Here is a 17595-nt window from a genome sequence, read left to right as displayed (position 1 = left end):
CACAGGCAAGTCCAAACCAGAGCTGGGGCACAGGCAAACCCCAGACAACCAGAACTGCTGGAGAGAGTCAGGACAGATCAACTGAGCCCCCAGAACAGGCGAAAACAGGCTTATTGTTGTCTGCTGTTTATCCTGCAGCAAAGCTAACTGATATGCCCAATAATCATTTCAGTTTCTCCCTCTATTCCACAAGCTAGTCTCACTCCTGCTTTTATGGCCCCCTCTATCTCTGTTGTTCCCTTTGTAAGAAATTGCATGTACTCACAGATGACATCCTGTCATGCATGCAATTCTCCATCTTTGTCTTTTATTTTAATGGCATTAAAAATTCTCTACATCACTTTTAGGAGAGACATTAATATTTCATGACTAGAGGCCTGGTGCACAACATTCATACACGGAGTGGGGGATTGTCCCTCCGCCTGTCCTGCACTCTCTCCAATCTGGGACCCCTCAGGGGATGTCCAACTGCCGGTTTAGGCCCAGAGATCCTTCTCACAATCTGGGATCGCTGGCTCCTAACCGCTCGCCTGCCTGCCTGCCTGCCTGATCGCCCCTAACTGCCTCTGCCTCGGCCCTCACCACTGTAACTTTGTCTGGAAGGAAGTCAGACATCTGGAAGATGTCTGGTTGACCTGATCTAATTAGCATATTACCCTTTTATTGTATAGATAGGGCTCTCTGATAATTCAAGTAACATATTTTTAGAAATTTAGGTCATCTCCACTTACTTTTCCCCCATTTACTTTTATATCATAAAAAAAAATTACAAGGAAAATGTTTCTTCCTGTTTGCCTGTATTTAAAATTATGTTCCTTAGATTCTTGGAGTTGGAGATATTGAGGCAAATGGAATGAATATTTTAGAGGCTTTTGATGCAAAGTTGCCAGATAGTTTTCCAAAAAGGTTTTAACTTTTTACCTTTAACCAGCTGGATATGAGAATGTGGATCTCTTTAATCCTCACAATTACTTAGGACTTTAGTTAAATGTTTTAAGTAGGTAAAAAGGGCATTTATGCCTGGCTGGTGTGGCTCAGTGATTGAGCATTGACCTATGAACCAGTAAGTCATGGTTCAATTCCCGGTCAGGGCACATGCCCTTGTTGTGGGCTCAATCCCCAGTAGGGGGCATGCAGGAGGCAGCCAATCAATGATTCTCTCTCATCATTGATGTTTCTATCTCTCTCCCCCTCTCCTTTCCTCTCTCTGAAATCAAATATATATATATATATATTAGTTTAAGTAACATTTCTCTGCTTCTTTAAATGTTTTTCATATAATTTTACTCTTAGAGCCATTTACACATTGTTCTAATAGGGGAAAATAGGTTAGGGGTAAATTTCTGACCTAGAGAATCCTGTTTTGTGTTATTATGGAATCATGTCTGTTGGTGCTTTCCTTTGGGTCCCCCCCCCCCTTGTTTTAGAGATTCTTTTAAAACTTCACAGGCTTTTACCTGCCCTCCAAATATTGCACAGCACCCTCAGAGGCAGCAATGAGAGCAGGTGGCCCAGCGCTCCTGCTGTGAAGGGGGCTTTGGCCTCAGAGCTGGCTCCTTCCTACCTGCAGCCCAGGAAAGCCTCGGTGTATGTGCTGATGTCCAGAATCTGGGCTCATGGTTCCTCCTTTGCTGTCATCCTGGGAGGGGTGGGGTGGGGAGGGGGGGGCAGGGAGCTGTCCAGGTCCCTGGCCCTGCTAGAGGCTGGGAATAAGAGGAATGATCCTTTAAGGTCTCTGCTGCCCAGTAGCACATCCCAAAACCCCACAACCAGAATAAAAAAGACATTGGCTCCGTGGCTGGTGTAGCTCAGTTGGTTGAGTGTTGTTCCATGTACCAAGAGGTTGCCTGGTCAGGACACAGGGCTGCATCCCTAGTAGGGCGTGCAGAAGGCAGCCCATCAATGTTTCTCTCTCACATCAATGTTTCTCTCTTCTCTCTTCTCTCTTCTCTCTTCTCTCTCTCTCTCTCTCTCTCTCTCTCTCTCTCTCTCTCTCTCCCCCCCCCCCCTTCCTCTCTCAAGTCAATAAAAACATTAAAAAATACATTGGCCACTTTTAACTTCTCCCTGAGGTGCCTGAGATTGGAGAAGGATTCGATACTCATGATATGGTAAAAGTGACAAACCCTCAGATTCCCTGAAGCTGGACTAACCACCCACACAGCCTCCCTGACACCCCAAATATGCTGTATGGATTATTTTGAGCTAAAGACAATGAGAAGAAACAGATACAAGAATAGCTCTCTGCTTCCCCCTATTTGTCTAAAAACAGGACATAGCATTTCAAGGTGTCACCCCTTCACCAAGGAGAACAGAAGTTAATCACCTGAGGTGACACTAGATCCATATCAGTCCAGACACTACCAGGGAATTTACATGAAGACCTTGCTAAAACTAGCCTTCATCGACCATTGTTTCCTTTTCACCATTTGCCACTCTCGACACTCAACATCCTTTTTATTCATCTTGTCACATCTCTAAAAATGTGTCCTTTAGTGAAGGTGCTGTATGCCCCCTGTTCTAACCACTCCTCTGAGCACCTCGTCCCTGAGGCTCCAGGTTCTGTTGGTTTTTCTCTTATTGATCAGTCTTTGTCAGTCTCATTACAGGACCCTGTCCAGATGGGTAGAGGAAAAGAAACTTTTCCTTCCTTACATCTGGCTGACTGTGAGCACCTCCAGAAGGCTGCACTGGTCAGGGCCTCTCTGCGTGGTGCTTCTTCCGTGGTCCAGTAACTGTTGTCTGTCCTCCAGGCTTAGGAGGGCAGAGGTGGTGGCCCAGGGAACTGTGCTAACCTATATGGTTATAGGTACCTGCCACGCCTTTATATGCCATCTCTTATTACACCCTCCACAGATTTCCATCTAGAATATCCCATTAACTTCCTGCTCAGACCCTGGTCAGTACATTGCTGTGCTGTTCAGATGCCCTTTGGGCAGCTCAATTCAGGATCTCATTTCTGCACCTTGAAATGAGAGGGCTGGACGTCCCCTGGAGCAGTGGGGCCCCTGGGACTGGCCTGTTTCTGAGCCATAGCTCCATGTCTCCATCAGTGCTGCTCCCCGCCACACTGACTGCCCTTCCCAACCTTCATAAAGCCTTTCTCAAATGAAACTATGCCACCAACCTTTCCTGATCCTCACAGGCTTAGTTAAGCCTCTAGAGCAGCGGTTCTCAACCTGTGGGTCGCGACCCCTTTGGCGGCTGAACAACCCTTTCATAGGGGTCGCCTAAGACCATCCTGCATATTAGATATTTACATTATGATTCATAACAGTGGCAACATTACAGTTATGAAGTAGCAAGGAAAATAATTTTATGGTTGGGTCACAACATGAGGAACTGTATTTAAAGGGCCAGAAGGTTGAGAACCACTGCTCTAGAGCCTTTTATTATAATCGTTTGTCTTTTCTAACTCCTCAGCCTGGCATCAAAGGCAGCAACAAACATCCTCAGGTTGTAGCTTGAGCCACTGGCTACAAAGTGTTTACTCAAGATTTACAATGTTCAGGGCAGAGTCCAGGCTAGATCCAGACCTCTGAAATCCAAACCTGCCCTTCCCTGTGTTATCCTTCTTTCTGAAGTCTTAATCCTCCAGGCCCTGGGACTTTAGCAAGAGAGTCTAGATCCTCCTCCCTTTGCCTTCAGGAGACTTGAATTATTTGGATATGCTTTCTAGTCACCATCAGTAAGAAAACCAATATGAGAGATGTTTCTGGAAGAAGGACTGCCCACCACCTAGCTGTGTGGCCCCAGATGTGCTCCGTAATTTTCAGGTCCTATAAGTAATACACCTTTATCTTTTCAAAGTTTCCTGATGTTTATTGCTGAGGGCATCATGTAGTGATGATAAGAACCACAAGGGCTGGTCCCGCCACAACATTGGTTATTAATGGGCTGAGACCAGCAAGCTCACAACATGTGGACAGAAATCAAGTCAACATAAGCAAACAACTTCATCTCAGCCTCAGGTTGACTTGGGAGAAGAATAAACAGGTGGGACCAACCCCAATAAATGACATGAGTTCTAATGACTGACTTGGCAACCCAGTGTGGCCATGATAGTTACTGTGAGCAGAGAGCCCCTGAAAACTTGAGCTGGATTTAAGTGGGTAAAGGCTTTAAATCAGATTCTTGTTATGCGAAATAAGATTACCAGTTCGAGGGACCTAAGGGCTGCACCCTAAGAACACAGCTGCTGTGTGAAAACTTCAGTGCGATGCCTGTCCGTCTCGCCTTGCACTTTGGTTCCTCATATGAGGGCAGGGCCAGGGGCTTCGGGAGCACATCATTCGCCAGTTGAGGGTCTTGTTGACAGGCGGAGAGAGGCTGTTCACCAACCTGACCAGAGGCCTTGAAAGAACAGATATTCTTGTAACTTTCCTTCAATTCTGGGCCCTGGAAAGGATGTGGTGGACAAGGGTAGTGCTGCTAAATCAACCTGGGCATGTGAACTGATCTGAGTTGTGAGTCCCCATCTCTGTATGGCCTGGTGCCTGATTACCTGGTCCTCTTGGGGACTCCAAGTTTCTGCCCTGTAGTAGTTAAGACCCGATATGGGTTGTGGCCTCCCTTTTAATACCTTCAGACATCCAGGGGACATGTGCCATGGCCATGAATTCTGCCTTTTTGCACTGGGGGTGCCATGCCCTCTGTGTCCACCTTTCCTTTGATATGCTGCATTTAGGGCAGGATCTGTGCCTGGTGCTCCCCCTGAGCTCCATATGAGAGGCCAGATCACAGGCACACTGGGGAGTTTGTCTCCACGATCTCTTGGAGGTGATTGAGAGCTGAAACTAAAGGCTAACCTTTGAGCACAGACCATGCACCGGGGTTTGTGACCAGAGTGCAGAGTCACCCGCAGAACCCTGGGTGTATGTGTGTGTGATATGTGACTATGTGATGTATGTACATGTGTATGCACATATGTCAGTGTGTGAGTGTAAATATGCTCAGGTTTGTTTGAGTATCTGTGTTTGTGAGTGCCTATTGTATGCACTGCACACAAGTGTATATGAGAGTGTCTATTTGTCCTGAGTATGTGGCATATTGCATGTGTATAGTGTGTATATGCATGTGAGTGTTGTGCATTTGTGTGTGGTTGTGTGTACATGCACATGAGTGTGTATGCATATGGGTAAGTGTGTGTGAGTGCATGTGTGTGGGCGCACCTAATGAGTTTCCATGGGTCAGGCAGAGCTACTCTACACAGGTGGGCTCTGTTGCCTGGGGGCTTTTCACCTTCCTGCTGGTCCCAGCTGGTGGCTCATGTGCATGAGAAAGTGCAGATGCCAGGGCCATAATCACTCGGTCAAGCTCCAGCTGAAAGCTTAGGGGAGAGACACTGGGGGTGCAGCCTGGGAAAGAAAACATTGAACAACCTCAGACACATTCATGTCATTTGACCACAGACACCTGGCCTGATATCCATTCACTGTTCCCCAGTTGTGAAGCCTGTGTGCCTCTCGCCCTTTATTCTGTCTTTGCCTCCTATCCCAGAACCCACTTCCAAATCTCTCTTTCCTCTAGGCAGCTGCTCCAGTGTAGACTTTTGCTTCCTGTCTGTAGACTCTTCTGTGCCTACGGAACTTTTATGAGGAGTCCTTTAGAAAAACAAAATCAAAGGTATAAACTAGGGAGACTGTCAACAGCCTTAGAGTTCTGGCCACTCACATCCCACACGTGACCAGCCCTAAGACCTGAGGGTGGATGTGCTGGCAGGAGAGCTGAGGGGGGACTTTGCTCTGCCGTGTGTTACCTGAGTCTTCCTCTCTTCCTAGCAAACAGTATCTCTGCCTGGGCCCGGGACCATCTGTGATCAGGGTCAACATTATGGCACGGGGCACTGAGCACAAAGTGAGAAGGTAATCCTGAGATGCATAGCTAGGTGCTCCTCAAATTTAGAGTTAATATAATGACTTTCCACCTGCCTACACAGCCCCACCCCTGCACCTGCCTCTCACCTGAAGGACGCTGCCAGCACTCCCTGGGAGAAACTGTGGTGTGGCCCCAGATTCTTTATGCTGTCTGGTGTCTGTCCTGGTGGCAGCTTTGGACCCTGTCTTAGTCAGGGTGCTAGAAGTCAGGATACTTAGAAGGTCCTGGAAGAGCCAAGGCTGTGTCACTCACTCAGTTATGAGTGTCCTTCTTGTCTTGGGCAGTTTCCAGGAGGGGTGTGGCTGACCTCTGGGGCCGTGGGGATGTCTCACTGTGGGTCCCCAGAGCTGCTGGCTGGCTCCCCTGTAGAAGGCCAGTGCATCGCTCCCGTGCTTGCTCAGCTGGGCCACTCTGGTCTTCGAGCTTGTTTGAGAGTGTTTGGATGCTGAAGTCTTCCAGGGTCCTGGCAGGGAGTGGCCTCCCTGTGGGAGAGGCCTTGGAGGGAGATGGTGGAATGGGCAGGGCCCTGGGTTGGGGGGGGGGGCGGTGAGAGCTCTGAGGGTGGGAGTGCTGCCTGCAGGAGGAAGCACACTCAGGATGCTCAGGGGTAGGGATAGCACTGGAGACGAAAGGTGGGATCAGGCTTGGTGGATGTGGGAGAGGAAGTAGCAGTGGCTGCAGAGAAAGCAGCCTCCTCTGTGGGAGTGTGACAGACAGGGGCCCCTGCAGCCTCTGACTGTCCTGTCCTGGGTCCTGGCATCACTCTGCCTTTCTGAGGGGGGTCTCCCTGTCTTGATGGCCCATCAGCCACCTGATGAGGCTGTTTGCTGGGTCTTCCAGGCTGTGTCTGACTTCTATTCCTTCCTTCCACCTGAATTTGTTTCGCTGTCCCCACTTTCCCATCACTGTCTTGTGCTTCCCCATGGTAGCTCTTGCCCAACTGTTCTGTGGACTCCTGTCCCCCACGATGAGCTTCTTTGAGGGGTGTTCCACAGTGCTCCCCACTATGCTCATAGCCAGCAGGCACTCACTAGGAGCCTGTTTGGCTGAGTTGTCTCCTCCAGCCTTCAGGCCGGAATGTGGCTCAGACTGGCACCAGGAGAGCAGGTAACTTTGAATCAGGTCTTACACCCCTTGACCTTCTCCATCAAACTCTGCTCTTCTAGAAGGATCTATGAAGGAAAGAAGGCCTTCCTCTGGGGAGCTGTGTCTTGAGGAAGAAGGAAGGAAGGGGGTGAGGCCTCATGCTGCCCTATGTTCAGTGAGCCTGGCCCTGCAGGAACATGAGTGTGAGGTTCAGTGGGTGTCCACTGCAACCCCCATGCCACCCTTTCGTAGGCCAGGTGTTGGGGGGAGAAGGGGAGCCCCATTAGCACTGGCAAAGTAATGTGGCTCATTCTGAGCAACACCCAGGGCCCCTGCCTATGCAGAGTCTGTTTTGCCTTTCTGTTCTCTGTCTGTGGCCAAAGTGGGGTCCATCCCCTGAGCCAGCCAGGTGCGGGGGGGGGGGGGGGAGGGTATATCGGAGGGCAGCTTTTCAGAAGAACTGGGACCTCCCTCCATCAATATCCTCTCTTCCACCTGTGCTGGAACACATCCTGCAGTGAAGGGCTCTTCACCCTCCCCTAAAGGACTAGTCCTCCCCAAAAGAACCCTGTCCCAGCACCTCAGGAAGGCCTGCCTAGCCCACCTCCTCCTGCGAGGGCCCCCAGCACTGGGCTCCTAGCCCCCAGCTCTGGGCCTGAAAGGAGGCTGCATTTAGGGGTTAAAGTGCTGACATCCATCCCTGATTCTCTGTAGCCCCTCCCTATGTCCTCACTGCATAAGCTCAGCACATGCCCATAACCCACCAAGGTGACACATGGTAGGAAGGGCCGACTTGATCTAAACTCAGTCAATCTTCTCTGCCCCCTGGGAAGGCCCTGTCCGCCCTGTTTGGAGCCTTCACCAAGAAAGCAATGACTGGCCCCTCAGCCCCATGCCAAGGCCCACCCTGGTTGGTGTGTGAGTGTGTGAGTGTGTGTGTGTGTGGTGTGAGGACGCCTGTGTGCAAGTTCATATCGCTAGTAAGACTCCAGTGCTAGTTTGAACCCATGACCATGCTCATGACCACCACCTTCACTGCCTCCTCCGAGGCCCCTGCCCATTCGGCTCACTTCTTGGGATCCCCGCAGCTCTCAGTTAAGAACCTTTACTTGGCACATAGTAGAAACTTGATAAATATTAATTTTACTTCTTTAAAAACAAAACAAAACAAAAAACAATGAAGGCCACTGCTAAGCTGTGTGACCCCAACCAACAAAAACTACTGGGTCCTTCCTCTGTCCCTTTATCTGATGTTGCCTGAATTGAGGCAGCCCAACTGTTCCCCCCAGCAAGTGAAGAGTCTCCGCACCATGGGCCCCTTCTCCATGCCACTCTGCACTCGCTTCCTGCTCACAGTGGATGCTGGCGGCCAGGTGGGGCGGGGAGGTCTGGGTCCCTGGTTCTCCAGGTGTGAGGAGGAACTAACAGGTCAGGGAGTAATCCCATAAAGGGACCCTTGGGCAGTCCTCGTTCTGCCCCATGGTAAGCAAGGGCCAGGTAGCCAGGACTTGGCAGCCCTTTGGTCCCCCAAAACTCCTGACCTGCACAATTCTTCCTTCAAATCTAGCAGCACCCTCTCTTCAGCCTTGACCACAAGGGAACCCTGGACAATCCACTCATTCCCTGAGCCTCAGTTTCTTTGTCTATGAAATGGGGGCAGTGCACACCTGGAAACATCCACCTATAGGTGCTATTGTGAGGACCACATGGACAGCATGAGTGCCCCTCAGACTGTCAATACTGTAGAAATATGAGATGTAGCCCAGAGCATGTACCTGGGTTAGGAGGGGGTATAGGGCAGGTGGACAGAGAAGGGATGTGCTTCACCCCAGTGTGGTACTTATAACCTGGATAATGGCTTTCTCCTGGGAATCAGCTCCTTCTCCAGAGCCACAAGGACCCTGGCCTTCATGGAATGGAGAGCTGGAAAGAAGCACCAGCCTCAGTGCATAGGCGGCACAAGGCTTGCATGGCTTCGAGTGCCAGAGACAAACCCAGATCAGCCCAGGAAGGCACCGGGCTCATGGCTGGGGCAGGGCTGGGAGAGGTGTGAGGGACATAAGAGGACTCACCTGTCCCTGATTGGTACATACTCAGTGGGCACATGAGGCTTCCCCAGGCCCCTCCATTGAGGCCTTGGAGCTCTCATAAGGCAGGCCTGGGCCAGCGAGGGTCTTAGCTTCAGGCCCAGATGCATCAGCAGTGTGGTTGCCAAGCCAACAGCTAGCAGCACCCCTGCACAAGGTGGGGAGAGGGATGGGGGCCACATGGTATCCACTTAGAACCTCCCCAGGCTGCTGGGCCCTAGATTGCTGTTTTGCATTTGCCTCCGTGTCCTTGGTCTCCGTGTTCTGCTGCCTCATAGCCCCCTATAAAATAAGGTCCTGCTCCACCTTGCACCCTTCATGTGAAGGCCCCTCTAGGACACTGCTGCTTGGCCCTCCCCTGCATGTTCCAGCACCAGGCCTACTCCATGTGGTGTGCTGGCTGCCCTGTGCCCAGGTAGCTTTGTGCCTCAGCCACTAAAGGGCTGCCTTCTCTTGGCCCACTGGGCAGGGGCCATGATTGTCCCTCTGCCTGGGGCTCAGCCTGAAGAGCTCAGTTCAGAATGAAGACCAGAAGGAAAGAAGATGGGGAAACCCACAGAGGTGAGAATAGGCATCTCTGCAACCCTGTGATTCCACCTGGGGTCCTGTTCACCATGGAGGGATCCTATTCACGGAGCAGGGACTCTGAATCAGGGCAGGTCCCAAGAATGAGGGGAAGGGAGGCTGAGGAAGATCACCCCTGGGAAGGAAGTCCAATTTTCTTTGCCTGGCAACAAAGCCCAGGTTGAAGGACAAGTTCATTCTTGTGCACATGTCATCTCTGGGACAGTGCCAAAGTCACAGAGGAGGCTGGGTCCTGGCTTCTCTGACCCAGTCCATACCTGTGATTGCTGTCCAGTTGGGACCGAGGTTTGACAGCTTGTGCCTGAGGATGTTGTGCCTGGCAAGCTCATATGGGGAGGAGGGCTGTATGGGGGCTCAGCCTGGGCCACAGGCCACCCCCTTTTTTTTTCACCAGCACCACAATCATGCTCTCGGGCAACCCGTTGTCTTGAAACATGTACGTGCCTGGATCTAGGAACTGGTGGGCAAACCTGGGGGTAAAGGCCAGAATATGGGAGAGGTGGCTGCTAGCACCAGGCAAGTCTAGGTGGCTTCTCCCCACACACAGGTAAATGGTCCTAGGAAAGCTGCCTGTAAGCCCCATTCCTCCCACCCAAGCACTCAGGAGGCCACACTTGCTCATGATCTGCAGATTCCCTTCCTTCCATGTGACCTAAACTCAAGAACCCAGCCAGCCCCTCAGAGCTCCCAGGCAGCCCCACTGCATTTACCTGGAGAAGTTGAGGTGAGTCTCTCGAACCAGGTGGCCAAGTTTCCTGAACGCCCCAGAGTCCCAGTCGGGGGTTGCTACTGAATAGGTGCTGTCTTTGGTACTCAGGGTAGTGACTAGCTGAGTGATCTGGGGAATGAGCTGGAGTTGGGCTGGGTCCCAGGGGGTCCCCAAGCTGCAGTCTGGGTGGCCCACATGCAGGGAGCTTAGTATCATGTCCTCAGTTTCCATCAGATGTTTCTAATGAAGTGACATTTTATCCTTCCATGTATGTAATAGGTCATTGATAACCTTGGTTCCAGGACAAGATCTGTCTTCCCTCAGCCTACAGAGGGAGCACACTACATGATGGCTTGCTCTGAGCAGGGCCACCAGGCCCTGATGCCCCTTTGGATAAACACAGACAGATTCCCTGGCACCTTTGGAGGTGGGACCTACTCAACTCTGTATCCCTGGCAGGTGACACAATACATGCTGAGAGTGAACAGCTAAGGGGGTGGAGGGGGCTGCTGATAGAAACACAGGCAGGTGTGGCATGGCCTTTCCTGTACACAGGTGTCAGCTCCTTGTCCTACACAGCCCCCATGCCCTGCTCACCTCCCCCACTGTGTGGAGAAGGGGGTTATGGTTATGGTTAGAGCTAAGGTGGACCTGAGCCTGGGTGCAGGAGGGCAGGGCAGCGGGGGGGGGGGGGGGAGGAGAGGGCAGGGGAGGGGCAGGAGGCCCTCCACTGTCAGTGAAGGCCATCTTGTGGAGAGGACTCAGGCTTATCCTATGAGGTCCAAGGAGAGGGACTCAAAGGGAGGGGAACTATCCTTATAAATCAAGGTGTCCTAGAGGGAGGGGCCTGCTGGGTGGCTGAGGGTCTGGTCTTGTTAAGGCTTTAGGCCCTGGCAGGACGGCTGCCTGGCACAGAGCAGGCCTGCAGGGAGACTGGAACCCAGGTCAGAGGTCACCTCAGTGAGTTCCCTCTTCTCTCCCCGGCCCCCACCAGGCACAGAGGTCTAACACAGCCATGGGCTGAAGGGAGAGGTCACGGAATGTTGGAGCTATTCCAAGATGTGAGATTGAGGTCTATGGTGAAGTGACCTATCATGTGGAGACCAGAGGGAGGGCACAGGCCTGGAACTGGCTACTTTGAAGGCATGATCTGTATGAAACCTCACTGGACGGCCAGACAAGGGAGGGATGAGAGCCCAGGCTGGAAGTAAGGTATGAGAGGCATCACTCACTGTGGGGAAGAATAAGAAGCTGGAAAAGAATCATGTATCCTTCTACCAGGCAGATCACTGGGTTTAGAATCTGGAGATGAATGCTGGGGTCCTGGGAGATAGGGTGCTCTGGGCCTGCAGTTGGATAATGCCTTTGTAGCTGGGGGCTGGGCACAGGTGATCCTGGAGAGTTTGGGGAAGGAAATATGGAGGACCTGGGCCTATATGGGGGACACCACACCACATATTGACCCTATCCTGTCTTCCTTTCCATTTAGGATCAGTGTTGGCCCTTCCTCGGCTCTTGCTTTCCCACATGGCCTTTCCACATGGCCAGGTGCTCAGCTCCTGAGGCAAAGCTAGAGGTTTCCCCCAAAGCTCCCTATCCCAAGCTCTTCCTGGAAGAGTGCAACCACACCCCTCACCCATCCCACCCTCTCTGAGCAAGCCTGGGCTGCATGCAATCTGACTGCTGGGATCTCCTCTTACTGAGGAAAGAGCCAAGTATGTCTTCCCTGGAGATGACAAAGCCAAAGATGCCATGGGGACCACACTGGGCCAGATGGATTGGGGCACTCCTGTGGAAGACCTGCTCTGGGCCTAGAGTGCTCACTACCTCCTGAGAACACACAGCACAACATATGTGCCCAGGAAGGGGAGGAGGGACAGGGAAGCTTCAGAGATGGATGAACAAAAACCCAGACTGATCCGTCAGCATAGCCTGGTCAGCCTTCCTCTGGACATTTCTCCTTTCTCACTACAACGTGCCCAGGTGGCCTCCTGCACCCTGGGCCCCTCCTCATCTTCAGAAAACACCCCTGTCTCACCTCAGGCCCCTGTATTGGGTCATCCTTTGCCCCTCCTTCTCTCTACTTGCAAATATCCTACATAACAAAACAACTTAGAAGTATTCCCCTATCACCCCAAATCTGCTGTCTAGTCCCCGTCCTTTCAGTAGCAAGCAGACACAGCTACCCAGGACCTTCTGACAGACAGACAAACAGGGTGAGCCAACAAGCAGGCCCTGGTCCTCTCCCACTCCCATCTCCACAAAACTTTTAGGCCGTGAAGACAGCCACAGCCAACACTGAGATGGCCAAGAGATGGCCCTGTCCTTTGGCTGGAGGTCTGTGCTAGGACTAGAGGCTTACAATTTCTGTGACTATGATGAATGGTTTTATATTCCTGGGTTGATGCTTTCTAAGGTCCCTTTTGGCATCAAACTGGATGGTTAACATTGACATGAATGGCACTTCCATCTTCCTTCCTGTCCTTCCTCTAGCCCATAGAATGGAAATCTACACAGGGGGCTCCTTCTGGAAGGAGCTTGCACTCAGCTTTGGTTCCCATTATGGTGGGGTCCTACCAACACCCACTGGATGGGCCTCTGAGGATGGTCAGGACCTGTCTGGAGATGGTGACTTCATTCTGTTCTGAGTGGCTTTTTGTCACTCACATGCCCAGTTCAGTGCTGAGCTCCCTGCCCACCAGGTGATAGAAGGAGGAGCAGGCGTGCTGCTGGGGGACACACACTTGCCGGGGGCAGCCAGACGAACATCTCCAGGTGAGCAGAGCTCGACAATCTGTACCTTAATAGGTCCTGGAGGCTGGCGTGAGGGCTGGCTCTGCATCAGAGAACATTCAGGGGCAGGGCCTCTGGGGAACCAGGCTCCTCTGAGAGGCCATCTAGTCAATGTGCTAAGATGAGGGTTAGGCTTGTGGGTAAGGGGGACCTATAAACCTATAGACACCTTTACCAATACACAGCAGCTAAGATCACTTCCTAGGAAGTGAGGGAGGATCAGCTGGAATGAAGGTGGGAGCTAGTCAGGGAAGGCTTCCTATAAAAGGTGATGGTGAGACTGGTTCTGAAGTAAGATTATAAGGGCAGGACAGTGAAGAGGTCAGAAAGACCACAGCATGTCAGAGTTTTCTGTGCCACATGGATAGCTGGATAAGGTGGCTCTAAAGACATTGCTAGAATTTAAAAAGAAACCAGATACAGAGCTGACTGTGGTGGGAAAACTCAGAGCCTGCTGCCACCAGGGCTGTGTGCCTGGGGAGGAATGCTGTGCTCTAGCCCCTGGTTTTACAATGCTCCAGGGGCACCATTTGCCCATTGATGCTCACCTTGAGGCCCCCAGAGCTACCCTGACTGCTGTAAGCTTCCACAAAATGTTCCTTGATTCAAACAAGAGATGGGAACATGGCAGGAAACAGTGAATGGCCTAATCACTCCACCATTCTGCACAATACCATGACTCTGGCTCTATAAGAAAGGGCCTGTGTCTTGTCAGGACATGAACTCTTGGCACAAAGGACCGAACATTAACCAAACAGCTCAGGGAAAGTGCCTGGCACACAGAGGACTCCACACATGCTACCTGTTCTCACTCCCCTCAGGTCTTTCTTACTGCAGTTGCAGGGTGATGGGTATCTGGGGCTGACAGTCCTTGTTGCTCTTGCTCTCATCATTCTCCAGGCCCCTCTCTGGCGTAGGACCCATCTGACTTCTGGAAGACCCTGTACAGGCCACTACATGTGCAGTGGGAGGAACCTGGACACAGATTGGTCCGGTCACCTGTCACAGGCCCCTGACAGTGAGCCAGAGACAGAATTCAACTCTCCATCCCTGTCCACAAGGAGTTTGTGATGCAGACACCTTTACCAAACCACTGGCCTTAGGGTCTTTGAGGGAATTGAATAAGATCTTCTAAGTCGGAAAAACACACAATATCAATAGTTTCAGAAGATGGCGGCATAGATAAAAACCGGAGATTGCTGCTTCACACAACCACTTCAAAAATACAACTAAAAGATGGAACGGACATCATCCAGAACCACAGGAAGGCTGGCTGAGTGGAAATTCTATAACTAGAAGGAAAGAGAAAAGCATACTGAGACTCAGAGGAGGTGCAGTGTGGAAGCAAAATATAAAGGTGCGGAGGTGCATGTGGAGAGGGCTGGCGGCTGAGGTCACGATTGTCTTTTTCAATCAGGAGGGAGTCTCAGGCTCTGAGCTCCAGTTCCTGGCGAGTCTCTGGGGACCCAGACTCATACGGGAGAAACGGGACTGTCTGGCATCAGTCGGAACTCAAAGGCAGCTTTCTCTCAGACACACTCGCAGCAATTGCCGGGGCCTCTGAGGACAGGACTGAGAGCAGCCAGTTGATCCCCTGGGGCTCCGCCCCGCCCAAGCTGTGCATGGAGGCTTTTGCATATGAAAGGCCTGGCCCTGTGTGATCTGAAAATTACTTAACAAACTGCAGCTGCCCAAGGCCCCAGGGCAACTTGCATTGCTTTACAGCTGGCTTCTGCAGGGTAGCCTCAGGCAGAGGCTAGATTAGCACCTCCTTAGATCCAAGAGCCAGTGTACCCAGTGGTCAGAGTGGGACCATCCAATTATAACTCTGCAGATCCATAAGGGACACACTCAGGGGGCAGACTCAGTGAGCACCAAAGCCCCACTGAAGCAAGTCTTGCCCCATAAGGGTGTCTTCAGCACAGAAGTTCTCCCACTGTAGACACAGCTGATTCTCACAGCCAATTGGCCTGGAGGTCAAATCCTCACAGTGTTACCTACAACAATCAAGGCTTAACTACAACAAGACTGTGCACAAAGACCACAAGGGGGTTCACCAAGAGTGTCTACCTCAGGTAATTGGGGAGGCTGAGCCACCGGGCCCTAGAGGACACTTAGCACAGAAAACCACTTTATCAACACAGGGAAGCATAAAAAATGCCGAGACAAAGAAACAGGACACAAATGACAGAAATGGAGGAAAGCAAACTACTGGATATAGAGTTCAAAACCACACTTTTAAGGTTTTTCAAGAACTTTCTAGAAACCGCCAATAAATGTAGTGAGATCCTCAAGAAATCTAGTGAGACCCTCGATGTTGTGATAAAGGACCAACTAGAAATTAAGCATACACTGACTGAAATAAAGAATATTATACAGACTCCTAACAGCAGACCAGAGGATTGCAAGAATCAAGTCAAAGATTTGAAATGCGAAGAAGCAAAAAACACCCAACCGGAAAAGCAAAATGAAAAAAGAATCCAAAAATACGAAGATAGTGTAAGGAGCCTCTGGGACAGCTTCAAGCATACCAACATCTGAATTATAGGGGTGCCAGAAGAAGAGAGAGAGCAAGATATTGAAAACCTATTTGAAGAAATAATGACAGAAAACTTCCCCTACCTGGTGAAAGAAATAGACTTACAAGTCCAGGAAGCTCAGAGAACCCTAAACAAAAGGAATCCAAAGGGGACCACACCAAGACACATCATAATTAAAATACCAAGAGCAAAAGACAAGATAAAATCTTAAAAGCAGCAAGAGAAAGAAAGTCAGTTACCTATAAGGGAGTACCCATACGACTGTCAGCTGACTTCTCAACAGAAACTTTGCAGGCCAGAAGGGAGTGGCAAGAAATATTCAAAGTGATGAATGCCAAGAACCTACAGCCAAGAATACTTTATCCAGCAAAGTTATCATTCAGAATTGAAAGTCAGATAATGAGCTTCACAGATAAGGAAAAGCTAAAGGAGTTCATCACCATCAAACCAGTATTATATGAAATGCTGAAAGGTATCCTTTAAGAAGAGGAAGAAGAAGAAAAAGGTAAAGATACAAATTATGAACAACAAATATGCATCTATCAACAAGTGAATCTAAACATCAAGTGAATAAATAATCTGATGAACAGAATGAAGTGGTGATTATAATAGATTCAGAGACATAGAAAGGGAATGGACTGACTATTCTTGGGAGGGAAAGGGGTGTGGGGGATGCGGGAAGAGACTGAACAAAAATCGTGCACCTATGGATGAGGACAGTGGGTGGGGAGTGAGGGCGGAGGGTGGGGTGGGAACTGGGAGGAGGGGAGTTATGGGGGGGGGGGAAAGAGGAATAAATGTAATAATCTGAACAATAAAGATTTAATTTGAAAAAAAAAAGATCTTCTAAGTCAGTGATTCTCAACTTTGACTTTGCATTAGATTCATCTGGGAAGCTTTTATTTTTATTTTTATTTTTTTGCTGCCAAAAGCTTTATTGTCTCATTTGGTCCAATGCATGGGAGAGGGCTCCAGGGTGGTTAAAGGAATGGCTAGTAGTTTTGGGAAGAGGCTCAGGTAAAAGCCAGAGATGCCGGGCGGGGGATGGAGGTGGGGGGGTGGGAGGGGGGGTGGGGGGTGGCTTCGGGAGCGGGGATGCAGGGGGGGCCTCGGAAAGGCCTCTGGGCTCCAAAGGCTCCTAGTCGTGCTTGAGGGTGAGCTTCTCGAAGAGATACTCGCCCAGCCCAGCCTGAGGGGTGGCCAGCCTGTGGATGTTAGTCAGGTGGTCTCCCATCTTCTTGATGAGTTTCACCTCTTCACCCAGGAAGTGGTTCTTCAGGAAGTCACAGAGATGAGGGTCTGCACGGGTAGAACCCAGGGCAGGCAGCTCCAAAAGGGCCTGGTTCAGGTTCTTCTCCAAGGCCAGGGCGGCTTCCATGGCGTCCGGAACTTTGCCCCACTCATCCTGGGAAGGTTTCTGCACGTCCTAGAAGAGAATGCGGCTGCCAAGCATGTTTTGCAACTTTAAGAGATGCTCAGCACCCTCGCACTTCTTCTCCACCAACTCACGGGAGAAGTGGCCCACGCCCTCCAGAGCCACATCGTTGGGTCGAAATAGTAGCCCAGAGAGAGGTAGGTGTAGGAGGCCCGCAGATGCAGGTTGGCCAGGCGATTGACCGCAGCCTTCACCTCAGTGGAGTAATTCTGACGAATTTGGGAGCTCATGGTTGTTTGGCAATAAGGAGTTAAGGTAGAAAAAACCCGGTGTGTTGGCTGTTCCCAGAGGTGGTCCTAAAGGTGGTGAGTGGATGAGACACAGGAGAGTGGACAGAGGCTGGAAGAAGGGGCGTCCCTGGGTCTATTCCGTCCAAACACTGTTGAAGCAAGAGACAGATCCGGGACCTCCGAGTGTGCTGCCTGGGAAGCTTTTAAAAAGCATTAATGTCCAGTTCCCCTTTAGACCAATTAAGTAAAAATC

At 50.8% G+C, this 17595-nt stretch overlaps 1 protein-coding gene and 1 pseudogene across 2 annotated transcripts in view; both read right to left on the bottom strand.

Annotated features, from left to right (window-relative positions):
* Positions 1–10560, bottom strand: part of ATP12A (ATPase H+/K+ transporting non-gastric alpha2 subunit) — a gene marked incomplete at its 5' end in the record, with an annotated part of 101350 nt that extends 90790 nt beyond the window's left edge. The window contains 4 exons of the mRNA XM_081083928.1: positions 5964–6101; positions 6210–6359; positions 10027–10105; positions 10346–10560. Of these exons, the coding sequence (XP_080940054.1) occupies positions 5964–6101; positions 6210–6359; positions 10027–10105; positions 10346–10560 (582 nt within the window). The remainder of the gene's footprint in view (positions 1–5963; positions 6102–6209; positions 6360–10026; positions 10106–10345) is intronic.
* Positions 10561–16815: 6255 nt separating this feature from the next.
* Positions 16816–17342, bottom strand: LOC308514219 (ferritin light chain-like; annotated as a pseudogene). Its single transcript has one exon. The product of its transcript is annotated as a ferritin light chain-like (transcript).
* Positions 17343–17595: the final 253 nt, after the last annotated feature.

The sequence above is a fragment of the Myotis nattereri genome (genome assembly GCF_964212035.1).
Source record: "Myotis nattereri genome assembly, chromosome: 2".
NCBI lineage: Eukaryota > Metazoa > Chordata > Mammalia > Chiroptera > Vespertilionidae > Myotis > Myotis nattereri.
The sequence above is the reverse complement of the archived record's forward strand: the minus strand, read 5'-3'. Positions and strand labels throughout refer to the sequence as shown.